At 40.6% G+C, this 18,668-nt stretch overlaps 1 protein-coding gene across 1 annotated transcript in view; it reads right to left on the reverse strand.

Moving 5' to 3' along the window:
* ATP8A2 (ATPase phospholipid transporting 8A2) overlaps positions 1-18,668 on the reverse strand; it is a 697,351-nt gene that overhangs the window by 57,666 nt on the left and 621,017 nt on the right. Inside the window, exon 33 of the mRNA XM_064275334.1 lies at positions 11,383-11,471. Within this exon, the coding sequence (XP_064131404.1) occupies positions 11,383-11,471 (89 nt within the window). The remainder of the gene's footprint in view (positions 1-11,382; positions 11,472-18,668) is intronic.

Genomic DNA, 18,668 nt, shown 5'->3' on the forward strand with positions numbered 1-18,668 from the left:
TTCGGGCCACTGGGAACCTGATAGTTTACGCCAAGGAAGAAGAGAATGTGGCCAACTACAGAGACACTGCCAGCATCTACTCACTCATTTCATCACCTCAGAGGGAAATGTCTGAGCATCTCCATGCACTGTGCATTGTACGTGCCCTCAGTAGATGAAATTCCACCTGTGTCCAAATCTACTCTGCTCGCTCCCACGAGCTGGCCTGGAACATAACCACTCTTTGAGAGCAACGGATTGCAACGCAGGGATGATTCCACATCTCCTGTGCTCAGCACGGAAGTGGAGGTGATGTTAGCAATTTAAAATCCTTTCCTCGAGACTTTCTACCTAAAACGGCCTTAATTAGTAAATGATTCTAAAATCTCCACTGTCAAAGACTACAAGAGAGTTGACTAAAATTTAACACTTACAGGTTTAAAAAGCCCATTTTTAAATGTTAGCATGTAACTAGGTCTCACCATGAACTGGTACTTAGCTTGTTCTGAGGCACAGCCTAAACAAAGTCCCATTATCAGTGGATGGCTTACCTCCATCATCTGGGCCTGCTTCATCTAAGCACACATCAAGAGTCCAGATGACAAGTGAGTGAAATAAGTCAATTACAAAAAACAAATATTGGATGTTCTCACTTTTATGAAATGACATGAACAGGTAAATATACAGAAACTAATGTTTATTATCGATCACGAGGGATTGGGTGGGGTGGGGGTGGGGATTCACTCTCCAGATAGTAGATACTTGGTATTTTTGGTGATGGGAAAGGTAACACTGAATGAGGGTAACGCGTACACGGCTTGAAAAAAGTTAATGATGTCACTAAAATGTATTCAAGAAAAAAGGACCTGTTGGTAATTGTTATTTACGGCATATATAAATTTCCAACAACAGCAAAAACAACCAAAAAAATATCTGTGTGAGTATGTATGTATTCAACCTATCTGCTGAGCAAATAATCTAAGAACTTAGACGATATGAAGAAAAATGCTGCACCAAGATTGGAGGAAGGCTCATTAATGACCTGTGATATGCAGATGACACAACCTTGCTTGCTGAAAGTGAAGAGGACTTGAAACACTTACTAATGAAGATCAAAGACCACAGTTCAGTATGGATTACACTTTACCATAAAGAAAACAAAGCTCCTCACAAGTGGACCAATAAGTAACATCATGATAAAGAGAGAAAGATTGAAGTTGTCCAGGATTTCATTTTACTTGGATCCACAGTCAACATCTGTGGAAACAGCAGTCATGAAATCAAACAGCATACTGCCCTGGGCGAATCTGCCGCAAAAGACCTCTGTAAAGTATTAAAAAGCAAAGATGTCACCTTGAGGACTAAGGTGCTCCTGACTCAAGCCATGAATATTTTCATCAAAGAATTGATACATCTGAATTATGGTGTTAGCAAAGAATATTGAATATATCATGGGCTGGATTGCCAGAAGAACAAACAAATCTGTCTGGGAAGAAGTACAGACAGAATACTCCTTATAAGTGAGGATAGTGAGACTTTGTCTCACTTACTTTGGACATGTAATCAGGAGGGACCAGGCCCTGGAGAAGGACATCATGCTTGGTAGAGGATGAGTGAAAAAGAGGAAGACCCTCAACGAGATGGACTGACATAGTGGCTGCAAAACAATGGGCTCAAACATAGCAGCCATTGTGAGGATGGCATAGGACCAAGCAGTGTTTTGTTCTGTTGTGGATGGGGTTGCTATGAGTTGGAACCAACTCGACTGCACCTAACAACAACAACGATATGTATGTATGTAGTCATACATGTGTATAGCTGTATATATGCATATATATCAAACCAAAAACCAAAACCATTGCTGTCGAGTCAATTCCAACTCATAATGACTCTAAAAGACAGAGTAGAACTGCCCCATACAGTTTCCAAGGAGTGCCTGGTGGATTCGACCTTTTGGTTAGCAGATGTAGTAGCTCTTAACCAATATGCCACCAGGGTTTCCGTGTATATATAGGTATAAAACCAAAAACCAAACCCAGTGCCGTCGAGTCGATTCTGACTCATAGCGACCCTATAAAAGGACAGAGTAAAACTGCCCCATAGAGTTTCCAAGGAGCACCTGGTATATTTGAACTGCCAACCCTTTGCTTAACAGCCATAGCACTTAATCACTATGCCACCAGGGTTTCCATCTATATATACACATGTACATACATATACGCATCTATGTGACTGTCATGCATATATTCATATACATAATAAAGCACATAGGGGGCACAGATACTTCTTAGACATAACCAAACACCTCATGGGGTTGGTTTTCTGGGTTTAAAGAGTTAGGACCATAGTCTTGTGGGACATCTTGATCAATTGGCATAATACAGTTCATAAAGTTATGTTCTACATCCTAGTTTGGTGAGTAGTGTCTGGGGTTTTAAAAGCTTGCAAGCGACCACCTAAGATACAACTATTGGTTTCTAAACATCCAGAGCAAAAGAGAAAGAAGGAAACCAAAGACTCAAAGAGGAAGCTACTCTATAGGACAAATAGTCTGCATGAACCATGGCTTCATCTACCCTGAGACGAGAAGAATTAGATGGTGCCCAACTACCACTACTGACTGTTTTAATCAGGGCCACAATAGGTGGACCCTGAGAGAATGGGGGGACGACGTGGACCAGAACCTCAAATTTTTAAAAAACAAAACCAAAAAACCAGACCTACTGGACTCGCTGAAACTGGAGGGCTCCCCGTGAATACTGCCCTGCGATACTTTTTAAACCCTGAACTGAAACAAACTCCTGAGGTCACCTTATAGCTAAATAACAGATTGCCTCACAAAATAATGGACATTACCTGTAAGTACTGGGCTCCTTCAAAAAATCACCTCTACGAGACCAAACGGTCAACAACTACTTTGAGATGAAAATATACGGGGAATGAGAATACTCACTCATTGTGAAGAATGTAACCAATGTCACTGAGCAGTTTGTGTAGAAACTGTTGAATGGAAACCAAAACTACTGTGTAAACCTTTACCAAAAGCACAATAAAAGATTATTTTAAAAAAAGAGTGCAGGTGACCACAGAAGGAGGCAGATGCAGGTGGTTGGACACCGATGGATAGAGTGTGGGAGCCTTTGTGAACCTTCAGATACAGCTAAGGGGCCCGGCAGATTATTAGGGACTTTTAAAATAAATATATTGATTTAGAAGCTTGAACTTTTCACTCTTTTGCTTCTGAGGCTTATGGCCTGGACTCTTTCTTTTGCATGGGAGCACAGCAAATAGCAAATCAAAGGAAAAGTTCAATTCTCAATGTGGACTAAAATGTAAAAATAATGGACTTTCAAAGAAATCAGTTTACTAGAAAATTAAAAAAAAAAATCAAGGTCCATTTGTATATATAAATTTCTTATTAGCTTTTATTTCCATTTAGCTCTCTATCTGAATTCTAATAAGGAAATGAAGTCATTCTGAAATTGCAAATGTATTGTGTAATGGCTGGTAAAGGAAAGGAGATAGATAAAAAGAAACGGGTTCCTATGTGTTCAATGGCCTTGAACATTCTATTATTCTTACAGAGCAATACTAATGAATTTCTCCTATAAGAGAATAAGTCTATGGCAGCTTACCTAAGAATGGTGTCATACGTAAACATTTTGGAAAAGTGTAAGCTAAAGGATATTAAAATAGTCCTGGGTAATTTAAACTTCATGCTTCTAATAAAAATACTCATTAGGCAGGTATCACATGTAATCAGTCATTTATTTTAATAAAAGATCTGTTAGTTTGGTCCTTCATGAAAATTCTGGTTAATAGGATAATAGTTCAGGTATTTTATGGAGTCCAAAACCGACTTAATAATGGATCTTCACCTACAGAGATGTCAGACTTCATGGAAAAAATGACTGAATTACCTCACGCTGTTCCTCTTTTCTTACTTTTAATAGTCCAGGCCTTGAAACAGAAGAGAAGGACTGTGCACAGAAAGGGGAGAAATGCAGAAAGGCAGAGCAATTTTCTCACGAGCTCATAGGAATATATTTGAAAAGGCTGGAATCTAAGAGCCTTTCGAGGTAAAGTGTAATCATCAAAGTCAAAACAAAACAATTCAAACTACCCTTAAGATTGGTCCAACCCAAGATTAAAGAACTGCAGCAGTGCCCTGGGCTGATTCATGACAGAGCCGTCCCTGAACACATTCTTCAGTTGCTCCTCAGTTCATAGTCACTGGTTGTAAAGTGTTTCTCAGAAGTTCAAGGTGCGTCCTAGTGTATCATGCCTCAGTAAACACATGAAGACTTAAACCGCACGATGCCTGGTTGTGGTGAGCTGTGAACAATCAGGATAAATATCTACTCAGTGCAACACCACATGCATGAAGAAGAGCCAGAACATTCCTTAAGCTGATGTTCAGAAAGGGGAATCACCGTTAAGCAATGTGGCCCCATCAGAGGCAAGCAACTACTAATATGCTTTCTCTTCTCAGAAGAAGCATACCAAATTTACTTGACCCAAAACTAAATATTTCAGGTTCCAAGTATAAGACAAAAAACGAGAAGTGACAGGTCTCAAAATGGGCCCCATGATCCAAGGGAAAATGCCCAAATAAACTTGCAAAATTTTTGCTTTTGAGGAGATAGGTAACCATAGTGTAGACATTAAATGTATATTATAAATTGATCCTCAAAAAGTTAAAAATTACTATGTTGTTGTCGTTCAGCACCATTGAGTCAGTTCTGACTCATAGCGACCCTGTGTGCTACAGAACAAAACACTGCCCGGTCCTGCGCCATGCTGACAATCATTGTTATGTTTGAACCCATTGTTGCAGCCACTGTGTTAATCCACCTCATTGAGGGTCTTGCTCTTTTCCACTGACCCTCTGCTTTACCAAGCATGATGTTCTTCTTCCGGGACTGATCCCTCCTGGTAACATGTCCAAAGTATGTAAGACATAGTCTCACCATCCTTGCTTCTAAGCATCATTCCAGTTGTACTTCTTCCAAGACAGATTTTTTTGTTCTTTTGGCAGTCCATGGCGTATTCAATATTCTTCGCCAACACCACAATTCAAAGGCATTTTCTTCACTCTTCCTTTTCATTGTCCAGCTTTCCCATGCATATGATGCAATTGAAAATACCATGGCTTGAGTCAGGTACACCTTAGCCTTCAAGGTGACACTTGCTTTTCCATACTTTAAAGAGGTCCTTTGCAGCAGATTTACCCAATGCAACGCATCTTTTGATTTTCTTGACTGCTGCCTCCATGGGTGTAGATTATGGATCCAAGTAAAATGAAATCCTTGGCAACTTCAATCTTTTCTCCGTTTATCACTTATGTTGCTTATTGGTCCAATTGTGAGGATTTTTGTTTTCTTTATGTTGAGCTGTAATCCATACTGAAGGCTGTGGTCTTTGATCTTCATCAGTAAGTGCTTCAAATCCTCTTCACTTTCAGCAAGCAAGGTTGTGTCATCTGCATAGCGCAGGTTGTTAATGAGTCTTCCTCCAATCCTGGTGCCCGTTCTTTTTCACGCGGTCCCATTTACAGCTCAGCTCAGCATACAGATTGAATAGGTACAGTGAAAGGATACAACCCTGACGCACACCTTTCCTGACTTTAAACCACGCAGTATCCCCTTGTTCTGTTCGAACAACTGCCTCTTGATCTATGCACAGGTTCCTCATGAGCACAATTAAGTGTTCTGGAATTCTCATTTTTCACAATGTTATCCATAATTTGCTACGATCACACAGTCGAATGCCTTTGCATAGTCAATAAAACACAGGTAAACATCTTTCTAGTATTCTCTGCTTTCAGCCAGGGTCTACCTGACATCAGCAATGATATCCCTCATTCCACGTCCTCTTCTGAATCCAGCATGAATTTCTGGCAGTTCCCTGTTGATGTACTGCTGCAACCACTTTTGAATGATCTTCAGAAAAATTTTACTTGTGTGTGATGTTATTGATATTGTTGATAATTTCCTCATTCTGTTGGATCATGTTTCGAACAGGCATAACTATGGATCTCTTCCGGTAGGCTGGCCAGTTAGCTGTCTTTCAAATTTCTTGGCATAGATGGGTGAGCACTCTTCGAGCTGCATCCCTTTGTTGAAACATCTCAATTGGTATTTTGTCAATTCCTGCAGACTTGTTTTTTGTCAGTGTCTTCAGTACACTTTAGACTTCTTCCTTCAGTATCATCGTTTGTGATCATATGCTACCTCCTTTTTTCGCGGGTGGAAAAAAGATTTCTTTCTCACTATATATTTACTTTGGTATGTTTTGAATTTTTTACCATGTACATATATCATCCTTCTGATACACAGAATTAGTAGCTTCTCCTCCTATACCTTGCTGAGATGTCCCTTGTATGTTTCTGTACTGTGTTTAGGAGCAGAGGTTTTTGCTTGCAACCCTTGTCTTTTTTCCTTTTTTTTTTTTTTTTTTTTAGTGGCCTGGGCTGGGTAATGGTAGAAGGAAGTCTCAAAGTCCACTTTTTCCTTCAGCCAAAAGCCTAGGTTCTGGGGACAACTATAATCACCGCTGTTGGGTCCCCCTGGTACCATCCATAGTTTTACAGAGCTGTGCAACCCTAAATTACAGCCCCAAGCCTTATCGCTCCAGGAGGCAAAAAGGAGGAAAGAAAGTAGAAATAATCCACTCACTCCAAGGATCTCCAACCCTCCCCACTCTAGTCCTGGGCCACTGTCCCTTGATGGCTTCACTACAGGTTCTTGCTGCCAGGGTACTCCTCTCTTCCTTACGCCAGGAAGGAAATTGGAGCATCAAGGAACAGACTATGAAGCTAACCTTGATGCTTGAATTTTTTTCTTTAGTTCTTTCAGCTTGAGAAATGCCAAATATGTTCTTCCCTTTTGGCTTTCTAACTCCAAGTCTTTGCACATGTCATAATAATACTTTACTTTGTCCTCTTGAGCCACCCTTTGAAATCTTCTGTTCAGTTCTTTTACTTCATCATTTCTTCTGTTCACTTTAGCTACTCGATGTTCTTCTGACATCCATTTTGGTCTTTTCTTTCTTTCCTGACTTTTTAATGACCTCTTGCTTTCTTCACATATGATACCCTTGACGTCATTCCACAACTTGTCTGGTCTTCGGTCATTAGTGTTCAATTCATCAAATCTCTTCTTGAGATGGTCTCTAAATTCAGGTGTGATATACGCAAGGTTGTACTTTGGCTCTTGTGGACTTGTTCTAATTCTCTTCAGCTACAGCTTGAACTTGCATATAAGCAATTCATGGTCTATCCCTCAGTCGGCCCCTAGCTTTGTTCTGACTGATGACATTGAGCTTTTTCATCGTCTCTTTCCACAGATGTAGTTGTTTTGGCTCCTGTGTATTCCACCTGGTGAGGTCCACATATATAGTCATCATTATATTTTTGAAAAAAAGTATTTGCAATGAAGAAGTTGTTGGTCTTGTAAAATTCTATCTATGATCCCTGGTGTCATTTTTATCACCAAGGCCATATTTTCCAACTACCAATCCTTCTTCATTTCCAACTTTCATATTCCAATCACCAGTAATATCAATGCATCCTGATTGTATGTTTGATCAATTTCAGACTGCGGAAGTTGGTAAAAATCTTCAGTTTCTTCATCTTTGGCATTAGCGGTTGGTGCGTAAATTTGAATAACAGTCGTATTAACTGGTCTTCCCTGTAGGCATATGGATATTATCCCATCACTGACACTGTTGTACTTCAGGATAGATCTTGAAATGTTCTTTTTGACAATGAATGAGATGTCATTCCTCTTCGATTTATTGTTCTGGCATAGTAGATCACATGACTGTCTGATTCAAGATGGCTAATACCAGTCTATTTCAGCTCACTAATGCCTAGAAGATTGATATTTATGCATTCCATTTCATTTTTATGATTTCCAATTTTTGTAGATTCATACTTTGTGCATTCCACATTCCTATAATTAATGGACGTTTGCAGCTGTTTCTTCTCATTTTGAGTCATGCCACATCAGCAAATGAAGGTCCTGAAAGCTTGACTCCATCCATATCATGAAGATTGACTCAACTTTGAGGAGGTAGCTCTTCCTTAATCATATTTTGAGTGCCTTCCAATCTGAGGGGTTCATCTTCTGGCACTATATCAGACGACATTCCACTGTTATACATAGGTTTTCACTGGCTAATTTTTTTCAAAAGTGGACAGCCGGGTCCTTCTTCCTCATCTGTCTTAGCCTGGAAGCACCAATGGAACCTCTCTACCATGTACATATTACACACACACACATACACACTCATATAAAATACACATATATAAAATGGAGCATATAGTTTGGGCAAATACCCCAAATGACAGCCAATATACACCATCCCCCACCCCCTCCTCTCCAAGTAAAACAAGATGAAGATGTATTTCCAGAAGCACCTCTGGAATTGGGTAGGTGCATTTCTGGCTCCTGCTGAGATGTCATGCTCTCCACACCTGGGCCAGCACTGCAGGGTCGCAGGCAGCCGCTTGTAGCCGATTGGCTTGTCGACACCCCCAGCAACCTCCTCTCTTCTCCCCTGATAAGCTCCTTCTTTCCAGGGTCGAGGTCCCTGCTCAGACTGGGTCTGGCAGGCTTCTTGTGCTTTTACTCTTTCCATATGGTGGGGCTGTGAGCAGTGACACTTGATTTACCCTTGGTAAAATGTAAATGGTGTTAATTTTGCTGTGACAGGGGAAACAAAAAAAAAAAAAAAAGAGGTTCTGCTTGAGGCACCAGATAATTGGCTTCATGGCAAGAGGGAACTTTCACTTGGAATGAATTGGAAAAGACCCAGAAAGCAGACAAGGAAGCACAGGGACTTTGTAATCTGCAAACATTTTTTTTAAGTTGGCAGAAAGCTACTCTTACTAAATTCTTACCTGGCAAATATTCAGTCTAAAAAAAAAAACACACATACTTCATGGTATTAATTAAGGTAGTTGAATTAATAGTCTGAGGCTAATTATTAAAATTTAAAAAATATGAAATTTTTAAAATTAAAAAATAGTCTGAGACTAATTTATAATCAATTTACTACTCAGTCATTACAATTTGAAAAAGTCATCTAATGTAGCCAAGACACTTTTATATTTATCTAAAATAAACAAACTTACTTGATTAGCTTGTAAAATTAAAGAAATTTAGTGTTATGGATTGAATTGTGTCCCCCCAAATATGTATTGAAGTCCTAGCCCTTGTACCTGTGGATGTGACCCTATTTGGAATGGGATTATCTTTTGTTATGTTAATAAGGCCATAGCAGAGTAGGGTGGGTCCTAAACCTAATTGCTTCTAAGTCATAAAAAGAGCAGAATAGAGACAGACACTTACACAGGGGAAGGCAGATACCAAGGAATGCCAGGGGATGCCAAATAACAAAGTAACAAAGGGTTGCCAGCAGCTAATAGAAGCTGAAATAGACGAAGTAGGACTTCTTCCTAGAGCTACGCTGTGATTTGGACTTCTAGCCTCCTGAACTGTAAGCAAATAAATTTCTGTTCTTTAAAGCTTTTTGTTATGGCAGCACCAGGTAACTAAGACATTTAGTGAAGTAATATGTCATACCACACCTGGGCTACTTGCTAAAAGAGCAAGTAACAGAACTAATATTTTGCTTCAGTGCATTTATTAGACAAAGAAAACATCTTTCCTGGCTGTAATAATTTTATTTCTGAGGGTTCTGATTTATGGATTACAGTTTTGGTAGACAAACTGGAAATAGTGGTACACTGATGCATTTAAGAAATTAGAATTATTTAATTTCGACTAACAGTTGCAAACTTAGTTAACAGAAGAAAAAAATAAAATATGAGCTATAAAATTCTCTGTCTCTCTTTCTCTCTCTGCATTAGGTATCACTGGCTGTCAAGATAATGCCAAAATGAAGACTTTTTCAAAAGACATCCTTAACTGTCAGGCAGGAACAATTCTCACTGACTGTGGGAGGAAGGGAGAGATAAAATGAAATCTGATGTCTTTTCCTGGAAGGTGTGGATTAAAGTCTCAATACTCTACCTCAGGGCCCCAAAATAATTATGAGTTACCTAAAGTACAGCCAAACTAGGGAGTCTCAATTGTCAGGGAAGTTGGCAACTATTCGTAAAAGAAATTAGGCCTACCCAAAGCAAAAATCAGTATTATTTCATTTGGAGTGACCCACCTTTTGCTCATGGACTAAATTTAAATTTACATTATTTTGCAACTTAGTTACTTCTTTTACCTAGTGCACCGAGAGATTTCACAAACAATATATTTGGAAACATATGAGCAAAAATTGAGTATGAATTCTTTACTAAATTATCCACATTATCATGTCATCTTTCTGATTAATTTTCTCATAAATCTATAAAACTGACACTCCAGAAGAATTCTATTAGAAAGATTTCTACTGTGAATTATTTAGAAAAATGAAGAATATGTCATTCTCATAACTTGCAATGACTTACATGTATACATTTTACTTTAAGGATGGGATTTAGAGCAGGCCATATTTATGATTACCTAGCATCAAGCTTTCGATATAAGTAGAAATACATTCTGAGTCATACTTCCTGAACCTGATGGAATAGGTCTGTATGTGGAAACACTTCCTTATAATCAAAGATAAGGTGTCACGGATTGAATTGTGTTCCCCAAATATATGCGCATCAGTTTGGCTAGGCCATGATTCCCAGTATTGCGTGATTGTCCACCATTTTGTCATCTGATGTATTTTCCTATGTGTTGTAAATCCTACCTCTACGATGTTAATGAGGTGGGATAAGTGGCAGTTGTGTTAATGAGGCAGGACTTAATCTACAAAATTGGATTGTGTCTTGAGCCAATCTCTTTTGAGATACAAAAGAGAGAAGCGAGCAGAGAGACGGGGGACCTCATACCACTAAGAAAGCAGCTCTGGGAGCAGAGCGCGTCCTTAGGACCCAGGGTTCCTGCACAAAGAAGCTCCTAGTCCAGGGAAAGGTTAATGAGAAGGACCTTCCTTCAGAGGTAATAGAGAGAGAAAGCCTTCCTCTGCAGCTGACGCCTTGAATTTTGACTTCTAGCCTACCAGACTGTGAGAAAATAAATGCCTGTTTGTTAAAGCCATCCACTTGTGGTATTTCTGTTATAGCAGAACTAGATAACTAAGACACAAGGCAACGTTCCTGTTGACCTTCACACAGTCTAGCTGAAGACTCGTTCTCGTCTAGATTCTTATCTCAAGATGAAGCAGAGGTTGAAAAGAAAAGCAGCATCCTTCATCGCCAGTGGCAGATCCTGGCTTCTTCAGAATCCCCATAGCATTTAACTTCCTGCGGCAGGGCTCAGCTTCAAGTGAGAGACAATTGCAAGGGTAAATAAGCAAGACTTTGGGTTACTATTTCATTCTTCAACTTACGCTCTCCAGGCAATATCTTCGATCAAACACGCGGTAGGAACCAGAAATAATCCCAGCCAGAAGTGTGCAGAGCTCAGGACCATGGTGGCCTACAAAAAATACAAGTGGCATGTGTATTAATATTAATACTTTTTTCTTTCAAAAAGAGTGAAACATAATTTAACCATTGTAAAGCATCCCACAACACAAAAGTAACCAAAAGCATTACATTTAAGGAATGGTAAAGCATGTTATTGTTACGTGCCCTTGAGTCAGTTCCAACTCATAGTAGCCTTATGTACAACAGAATGAAACACTGCCTGGTCCTACACAATCATTGTTGTTACACCCACTATGTCCACCCATCTCATTGAGGGTCTTCCTTCCTCTTTTTCACTCACCCTCTACCAAGTAAGATGCCCTTCTCCAGAGATTAGTCCCTCCTGATAACTTGTCCATAGTATGCGAGACGAAGTCTCCTCATCTTCACTTCTAAGAAGCATTCTTGCTGTACCTCTTCCAAGATAAATTTGTTTGTTCTTCTGGCAATCCATGGAATATTCAGTATTCTTTACCGGCATCAATTCTTCTTCGATCTTCCTTATTCATTGTCCAGCTGGACGATGGTAAAGCATACATCTAGGAATAATGTCCAGGGGAACTGAAAGGGCTAGCGCCTCCCTATGAGCTTCACCAGTTCTCACCTCCATTCTTCATTTTGACAAGTGTTTTCTCCTTCTTTCATAAAGTGCTTCAACCCCCTTCTGATCAGAATGCTCTCCTAAATACCTCCTAAAGAGAAATTTTGGAGCCACCTAATCCCTATGGGGAGCCACTGTGTGATGCAAATGGTTAACACACTCAGCTGCCAATTGAAAGGTTGAAGGTTCAAGTCCCAAAGGTGCCTTGGAAGAAAACCCTGGTAATCTACTGCTACAAAATCAACCACTGAAAACCCTACTGAGCACAGTTCTACTCTGACACACATGTGATTGCTGTGAGTCAGAACTGACTTGAAGACAACTGATTTTTTCATTCCCATGGGATGAGCTTTACTACACTAGCAGCCTCCTTTCAAGAATTCGTTTTCCTTCACTTGGTCATTCATTTACTTAACCAGGATCCATGTGATAACCACTTGTTACAATACACAATGATTCCCACTGTCCGGAAGAAGATAAACAAGTCAGAGTCCTTGCCTTCAAAGATTTTAAAATCGCATGGAGTAATCTATATTATACAGTTTAGTATGATGCAGTAACATGGAAATATTCTTTCTATGGGGTTTAAGAGGAAGGCTAGATCTTTGGGAAGACTTCTTAAAGAAGATAGAATGTGAGAAGCACCTGGAAAGATAGGCAGAATCTTGACAGATGATGGTGAGGCTTAAACAGAGAGCAATCCCAAGCCAAGCGATAAACGCATGGAGGAGCCGCCTCGGAGGATGCTGACTTGCTCCTGGCACAGTGAGTCAGGGATCATGGGTAGGGGGAATAGATAGGGAGGGTTGTGGGGAACAGAGTAGTAGAGCCAAGTTAGATTTTAGTTAAGTGAGGAACTGAAAGGGCAAAAGCAGAGCGTGTTTCTGTCCAGAGGAGTCAGATTCCACAATGCTGGTTTCAAGTGGGCAAAGGAAGGGCATATGGAGCTGACGGGCAGTTGGCAAGCTGGCCTTGCAAGGGTGGGCTACATGGGAAAGGGACAGCTTCAGTTGTGACCCTTTCATGTTCATTGTTTTTCTCTGCTTGGGGTCCTCAGACATTTGGTCCTACTGGGATCATTATGCAATGATTATTGCAAAGTGGAGGGAGGCATACTGAGCGCTGGAGAGTAGAGGGCCCAGGGCCAGGTACCATTTACCTCTGTGACTGTTGCCGGGACTTGGTGGGGCTAAGAACCAAGGGATCTGGGGGAGCTTTCTTCACCTGAAGAGCCAGGGTGATTCACCCTGGCTCCAGCCTGGAGTTCAAAGTTCTACTTACTCTCTGATATTTGTCTGTTCCAGCCAGACCGACTGCTCACACCCTCCTTCCGTTGTTGGACTCCACCTCTTCGTGACTCCTCAGCCTCTTCACTCCCTGCAGACCCCAGCCCCCTTTATCCCTGTCGTGCCAGCAAAGCCGGCATCAAACCACCTCTTTCTGGCCTCTGAACTCTATCACATGCCCCTAAGCCCCTATTTACGTTATTCGGTATTTTACGGTAATTACTTGAAAAGCAGTGAGATCCAGGATACAAGAGCTGAACTCTAATCCTGGCATTGGAGGATCTGCTTTCTTTCCCTAAATGGGGAAGTGTCAGCTTTCTGAGGAAATAATATTAGACCTTAAAAATATGTGAGTGCCTTTTACACCTCTCAGAATTTATCCTGAGGGAGAAGAAGGTGAAAAGAGGCCAGTACAAGAATATTCACTACAGTGCTGACTATCAGAAAAAATCAGAACTAAATATCCAAGACAAAGACTTATTAAATGTATTCTGGTACCTACATACACTGGACTTCTATGTAGCTATTAAAAGGGCTATAGAATTATATTTATTGACATGGGGAGATGCCATGTTAAATTGCTCAGTGAAAAACACAGGTTGTAAGCAAGTTATCTTACATAGGACCTCTCATGACAACAAAAACCCCCAGTGCCATTGAGTCAATTCCAACTCAGTGGGCATGGAAAAGGAACCCTGATTGGCCAAGTTTCAAAGTTAAACTTGAGATGTTATTTTCAAATGCATTACACCCAGAAGTTACTGCATCTTTGTGTTAAGTGATGAGTGTGAAGCACTACATATGTGTCAATGTACATCAGAATACAAGTTTTATAATCCTGTTTTTGTATTTCCTCATCTTCAAAACAAAACATTCCAGGACTTCAAACAGTAGAAGTAACCTAGGTCTTGATTGACTTGAGGGTACCTAAGGATGTAAGGGTGGTAAACCAAAAAACCAATCCCGTTGCCATCGAGTCAATTCTGACTCATAGTGACCCTATAGGACTGCTCCGCAGAGTTTCCAAGGAGTGGCTGGTGGATTTGAACTGCTGACCTTCTGGTTAGGAGATGAACCTAAACCACTGCACCACTAGGGCTCCGTAAGGGTGGCAAGATGGGTTATTTTTATTCTCATAACTCTTTTTGGAGGGCAGTGATGGTTCAGTGGTAGAATTCTCACCTACCATGCAGGAGACTTGGGTTCGATTCCCAGCCAATGCACTTCATGTACAGCTACCACCTGTGTGTCATTGGAGGCTTGTGTGTTGCTATGGTGCTAAACAGGTTTGATTGGAGCTTCCAAACTAAAACAGACTAGGAAGAAAGGCCTGGCAATCTACTTCTGAAAATCAGCCAATGAGAATCCTATGGATCACAACAGTCTGATTCCATTGTGTATGGGGTGGCATGAATTGGGGCCGACTAGACAGCAGCTAACAACAACAACCATATCATCTCTTTTTGGTTATCTATGCTTCCTATTTTTTTTTTCTACAGAAAACATATATTACTTACATGATAAAAATTTAGAAGCTCCCCTCCCAAGAAAACCAAGGCAAAGGAGTTCATATTTGCAGAGTCCAGCCTTCCACCCACATAGTCTGCTTACCTTCTTGGCCAGTAGTAAACCCAGGAGCCAAGACTGAGCCTTGGTGGTGCAAACAGCTAAACACTTGACTGTTAACCGAAAGGTTGGAGGTTCAAACCCATCCAGCAGCTCCTTGAGAGAAAGATCTGGTGGTCTGCTCCCATAAAGATTATAAGACAGGAAATTCTGTGTGGTAGTTCCACTCTGTCACAAGGGATCACTATGAGTCAGAAATGACTAAACAGCACCTAGCAACAACATAGCAGATGGGAACAGATCCTCCAGGTCTTTTCTCCCGAGGAGTGGCTGGTGGATTTGAACCACTAACATTTTGGTTAGCAGCTAAAATGCTTAACCACTATACCACCAGGGCTCCTAACTGGAGTCTAAAGTCTTGAATTTTTGCTAACACCACAGCTTTAGTTATTGAAATTTGCTTAAATTGTTCTTGCTTTCTAGCATAACAAAAAAAAATGTTTATTGAGTTAGGCTAGGTTACAAAAGAGTGGTACTTAATTACTCACCTCCCTCCTTATATACATTAGAGTGGGGTTTTAAAAACACCCATCCCATGTGCCAATAGTCCTTTTTGGGAAGAGTGCACCCCTCAAGTCAGCACACCATTAGCTAGCAATGACTATTTAACCACTTAGATGCCAAATGCATAGGAACAAATGGTGGTAAATCAGACCCATTTTGCATTTGAGGAAAGTGAGGCTCAGGCAGGTGAAACAGATAAAGAACACAGAGATGATGAGAGCTGGAGACAGGATGAGAAACCAGGCTGGTCTGCCTCCAAAGCCTGTGAGCTGTGCAGTACTGCCTACTAGGAGTATTAGCACTAGAAGAAGGCCTGGTGGCTCGGTGGTTAAAGTGCTTGCCTGCTAACCAAAATGTCGGTGGTACGAACCCAACAGATGCTCCTTGGGAGTAAGATGTGGCAGTCGGTTTCTGTAAGGTCACAGGCTTAGAAATCCTATGGGGCAGTTCTACTCTGTCCTATATGGTGATTATGAGGTAGAGCAGACTTGAAGGCAATGGGTTATCAGCACGAGTACATGCACTAAACTGATGGTCTTGGATTAATGAACTCATTAGCTGTGGCTGTGCTACTAAGTACACACACACACACACAACCAGCGATCCAGTGATCCAGGAATATGGTGATAGACTACAAAAGGTTTAAAAAGGAGGCAACACTTCAGCTTAGTTGCAAGAAAGGAAACAAAGATTTCTTTGTGCTTTTACCATGTGCCAGAGACTTCCCTGAAAGTATTTCACAGAATTTGTACCTATCTTACAGAAGAAAAATTAAGTTCGCAACTTCCCCCAACGACTTACTGCCAGAAGGCAGAGTCAGGAGGATTCAAAGCAGGTCACTGTTCCTCTCTAGGTGTGAAGGATGAGGCTTTCTCCTTCCCTAACTCTGCACTGCAGCAAGATAGAAAGTGCGAAGCCCAGTAAAGTTCTCAGCAAGCCCGCACTAACTTGCCACAGGAGGAAGGAAACGAACTCCAGGGTGAAATTTAGTTCTTCATTTCCTATAATCACTTATGCCTACTCTGCCCGCATCAACAATGACTATAGTCTGGTGCCAGTTTCAAGCTTAGATTTACTGAAATGGGGGAAGACAACTCAACTCAATGCCTTGAGACTTTCTCCAGAGATGATCCCACCAAACTCTGTGTGATTATATGGTGGCTGTCAGAGTATGCGAATGAACTGTTAGGAAAGCAACAAAGTGATTCCAGAAGCACTTGGATATCTTCGATAACTCAAAAACTGCCCTCCCCCACGCTGATATGTATATACCAGCCCACTGGCGTGTCTAGGTGAACCCGCACAAAAGGAGATTTGATCCTCCAGCACAAACATCTACCAACTCAGGCTCCCTACCACTTGCAGCTGATGATGGGAGAGATTAAGCAACCACCTAAAAGTGTTACACAAATCTCAAGTTGTAAGATCTTTCAAATCAGCTTCTTTCATTCAACATAATGCTTTAGAGATTCATCCAGGTTGTTGATGCATTCTTTTTATTTTTTAATAGTATTCCATTATATGAATGTACCATAATTTGTTTCGCCAGTCTTCTGATGATGGAGAGGTAAGTTGTTTCCAGTTTGGGGCTCTTAAATATATGGCTGCTATGCACATTCTTGTACAAGTCTTTTTTTGTGGGCATATTTTTTTTTTTTTTTTTTGGGTAAACACCTAAGAGTGGGATTTTTGGGTCATCTGGGAAGTACATGTCTAACTTAATGAGAAACTGTCAAAGAGCTCTCCAAAGTGGTTGTATCATTTTACATTCCCACCAGCAATGTATGAGCATTCCAGTTGCTCTGAGCCCTCATCAACATTTGGCATTGTCAGTCTTTTTTTAAATTGTACCCCTTTTAATGGTGCACTGTGGTTTTACTACACATTTCTAAGATGACATGATATTGGTCATGTGATGGGGCCATTCTGACAACCATTACTACTGTCATCGATAAGAGCTATTTAAGAGAGGGTTACGTGAGTGGGGTAGACAGGTCAAAACCTCCAGAAAGAAAACCTTGAAGCAAACAAGTACACCCTTCCTCCAAAGGAAAGTAATTCTTATTTCAGGGCATGCAGAATGGGGTGATTAAAATAATAATAATAATAATGTTTAAACTCTTGTTTATTTCCCAGGCCAATGAGGAAATATTTCCCACTTTTCCCAAACGGGCAGTGAGGAGGTAGAATGTTGTTACCATAATATGCCTACTAATTAGAGAGAAACCCTATGGAGCAGTTTTACTCTGTCCTATAGGGTCAGTACGAGTCAGAATCAACTCGATGGCACCTAACAACAAATACAACGAAAGATAAGCCCCTTAAATTCATTAAAGTATAAATCTATTTCTCTTTTACAGGGAAAATTTTAATTTTCCTTTTTTTTCCTTAGAACAACTCAAATTTGAGACCAAATGATTGGTCTAACCAAATAGCTCTATTATTATCACATAGAATCACCCCCGTACCCTACTCTCCAGTAATGTCCTGAAACAGTGTTTTGGGTGTGCAGACACAGCAATTCTTATCATTCTACCCACGGCATGGTGTGGGAAATTAAATCAGAGAGCACAGCACTGCTGCTCTGGGGACCTGTGACTCTTAATTTCAAGGTGAGACTGAAAGGCTTAAAACTGGTATTGCTTGGGTTTAAAGACAAGCAAACTGCACTTTATTCTGTTTTTAGGAAAAAAAAGTGATATTTACTGAAGACATGTCTATATCTTCTATGTAATGAGAGTAATTGTCTGGTGGGGGTTATGAGAAAAGCTGCAGTGAAACCAGGCTGCCAGGCCTCAGATCCAGCTCTAACTCACCTCCAGCAGAAGTGTGGCTGTAGGCCTGTGTGTATGTGTGTCTGTTGGCATATTGCTTACATTGTGTGTTTATGGGCAATTTTAAAAATCATTATTTTTTGATTGCAATTCTCAAGTAGTTATACAGAAAGCCAAAGGAGGCAGTATGCCGATGCAGCAAAATTATCCACTGTCTTGAAGAGAAAGGGTAGATGCCTAACAGTGGCAAAAATCAGGATTATTTAGAGTATTACGTTGTTGCTGTTGTTAGTTACTGCCGAGCCAGCTCTGACTCATGATGAGTCTATGTACAACAGAACATGACGTTCCACAGTCCTGTACCATCTCCACAGTCACTGACGTGCTTGAGTCCATTGTTGTAGCCACTATGTATT

This window comes from Loxodonta africana, chromosome 23, assembly GCF_030014295.1.
Source record: "Loxodonta africana isolate mLoxAfr1 chromosome 23, mLoxAfr1.hap2, whole genome shotgun sequence".
NCBI lineage: Eukaryota > Metazoa > Chordata > Mammalia > Proboscidea > Elephantidae > Loxodonta > Loxodonta africana.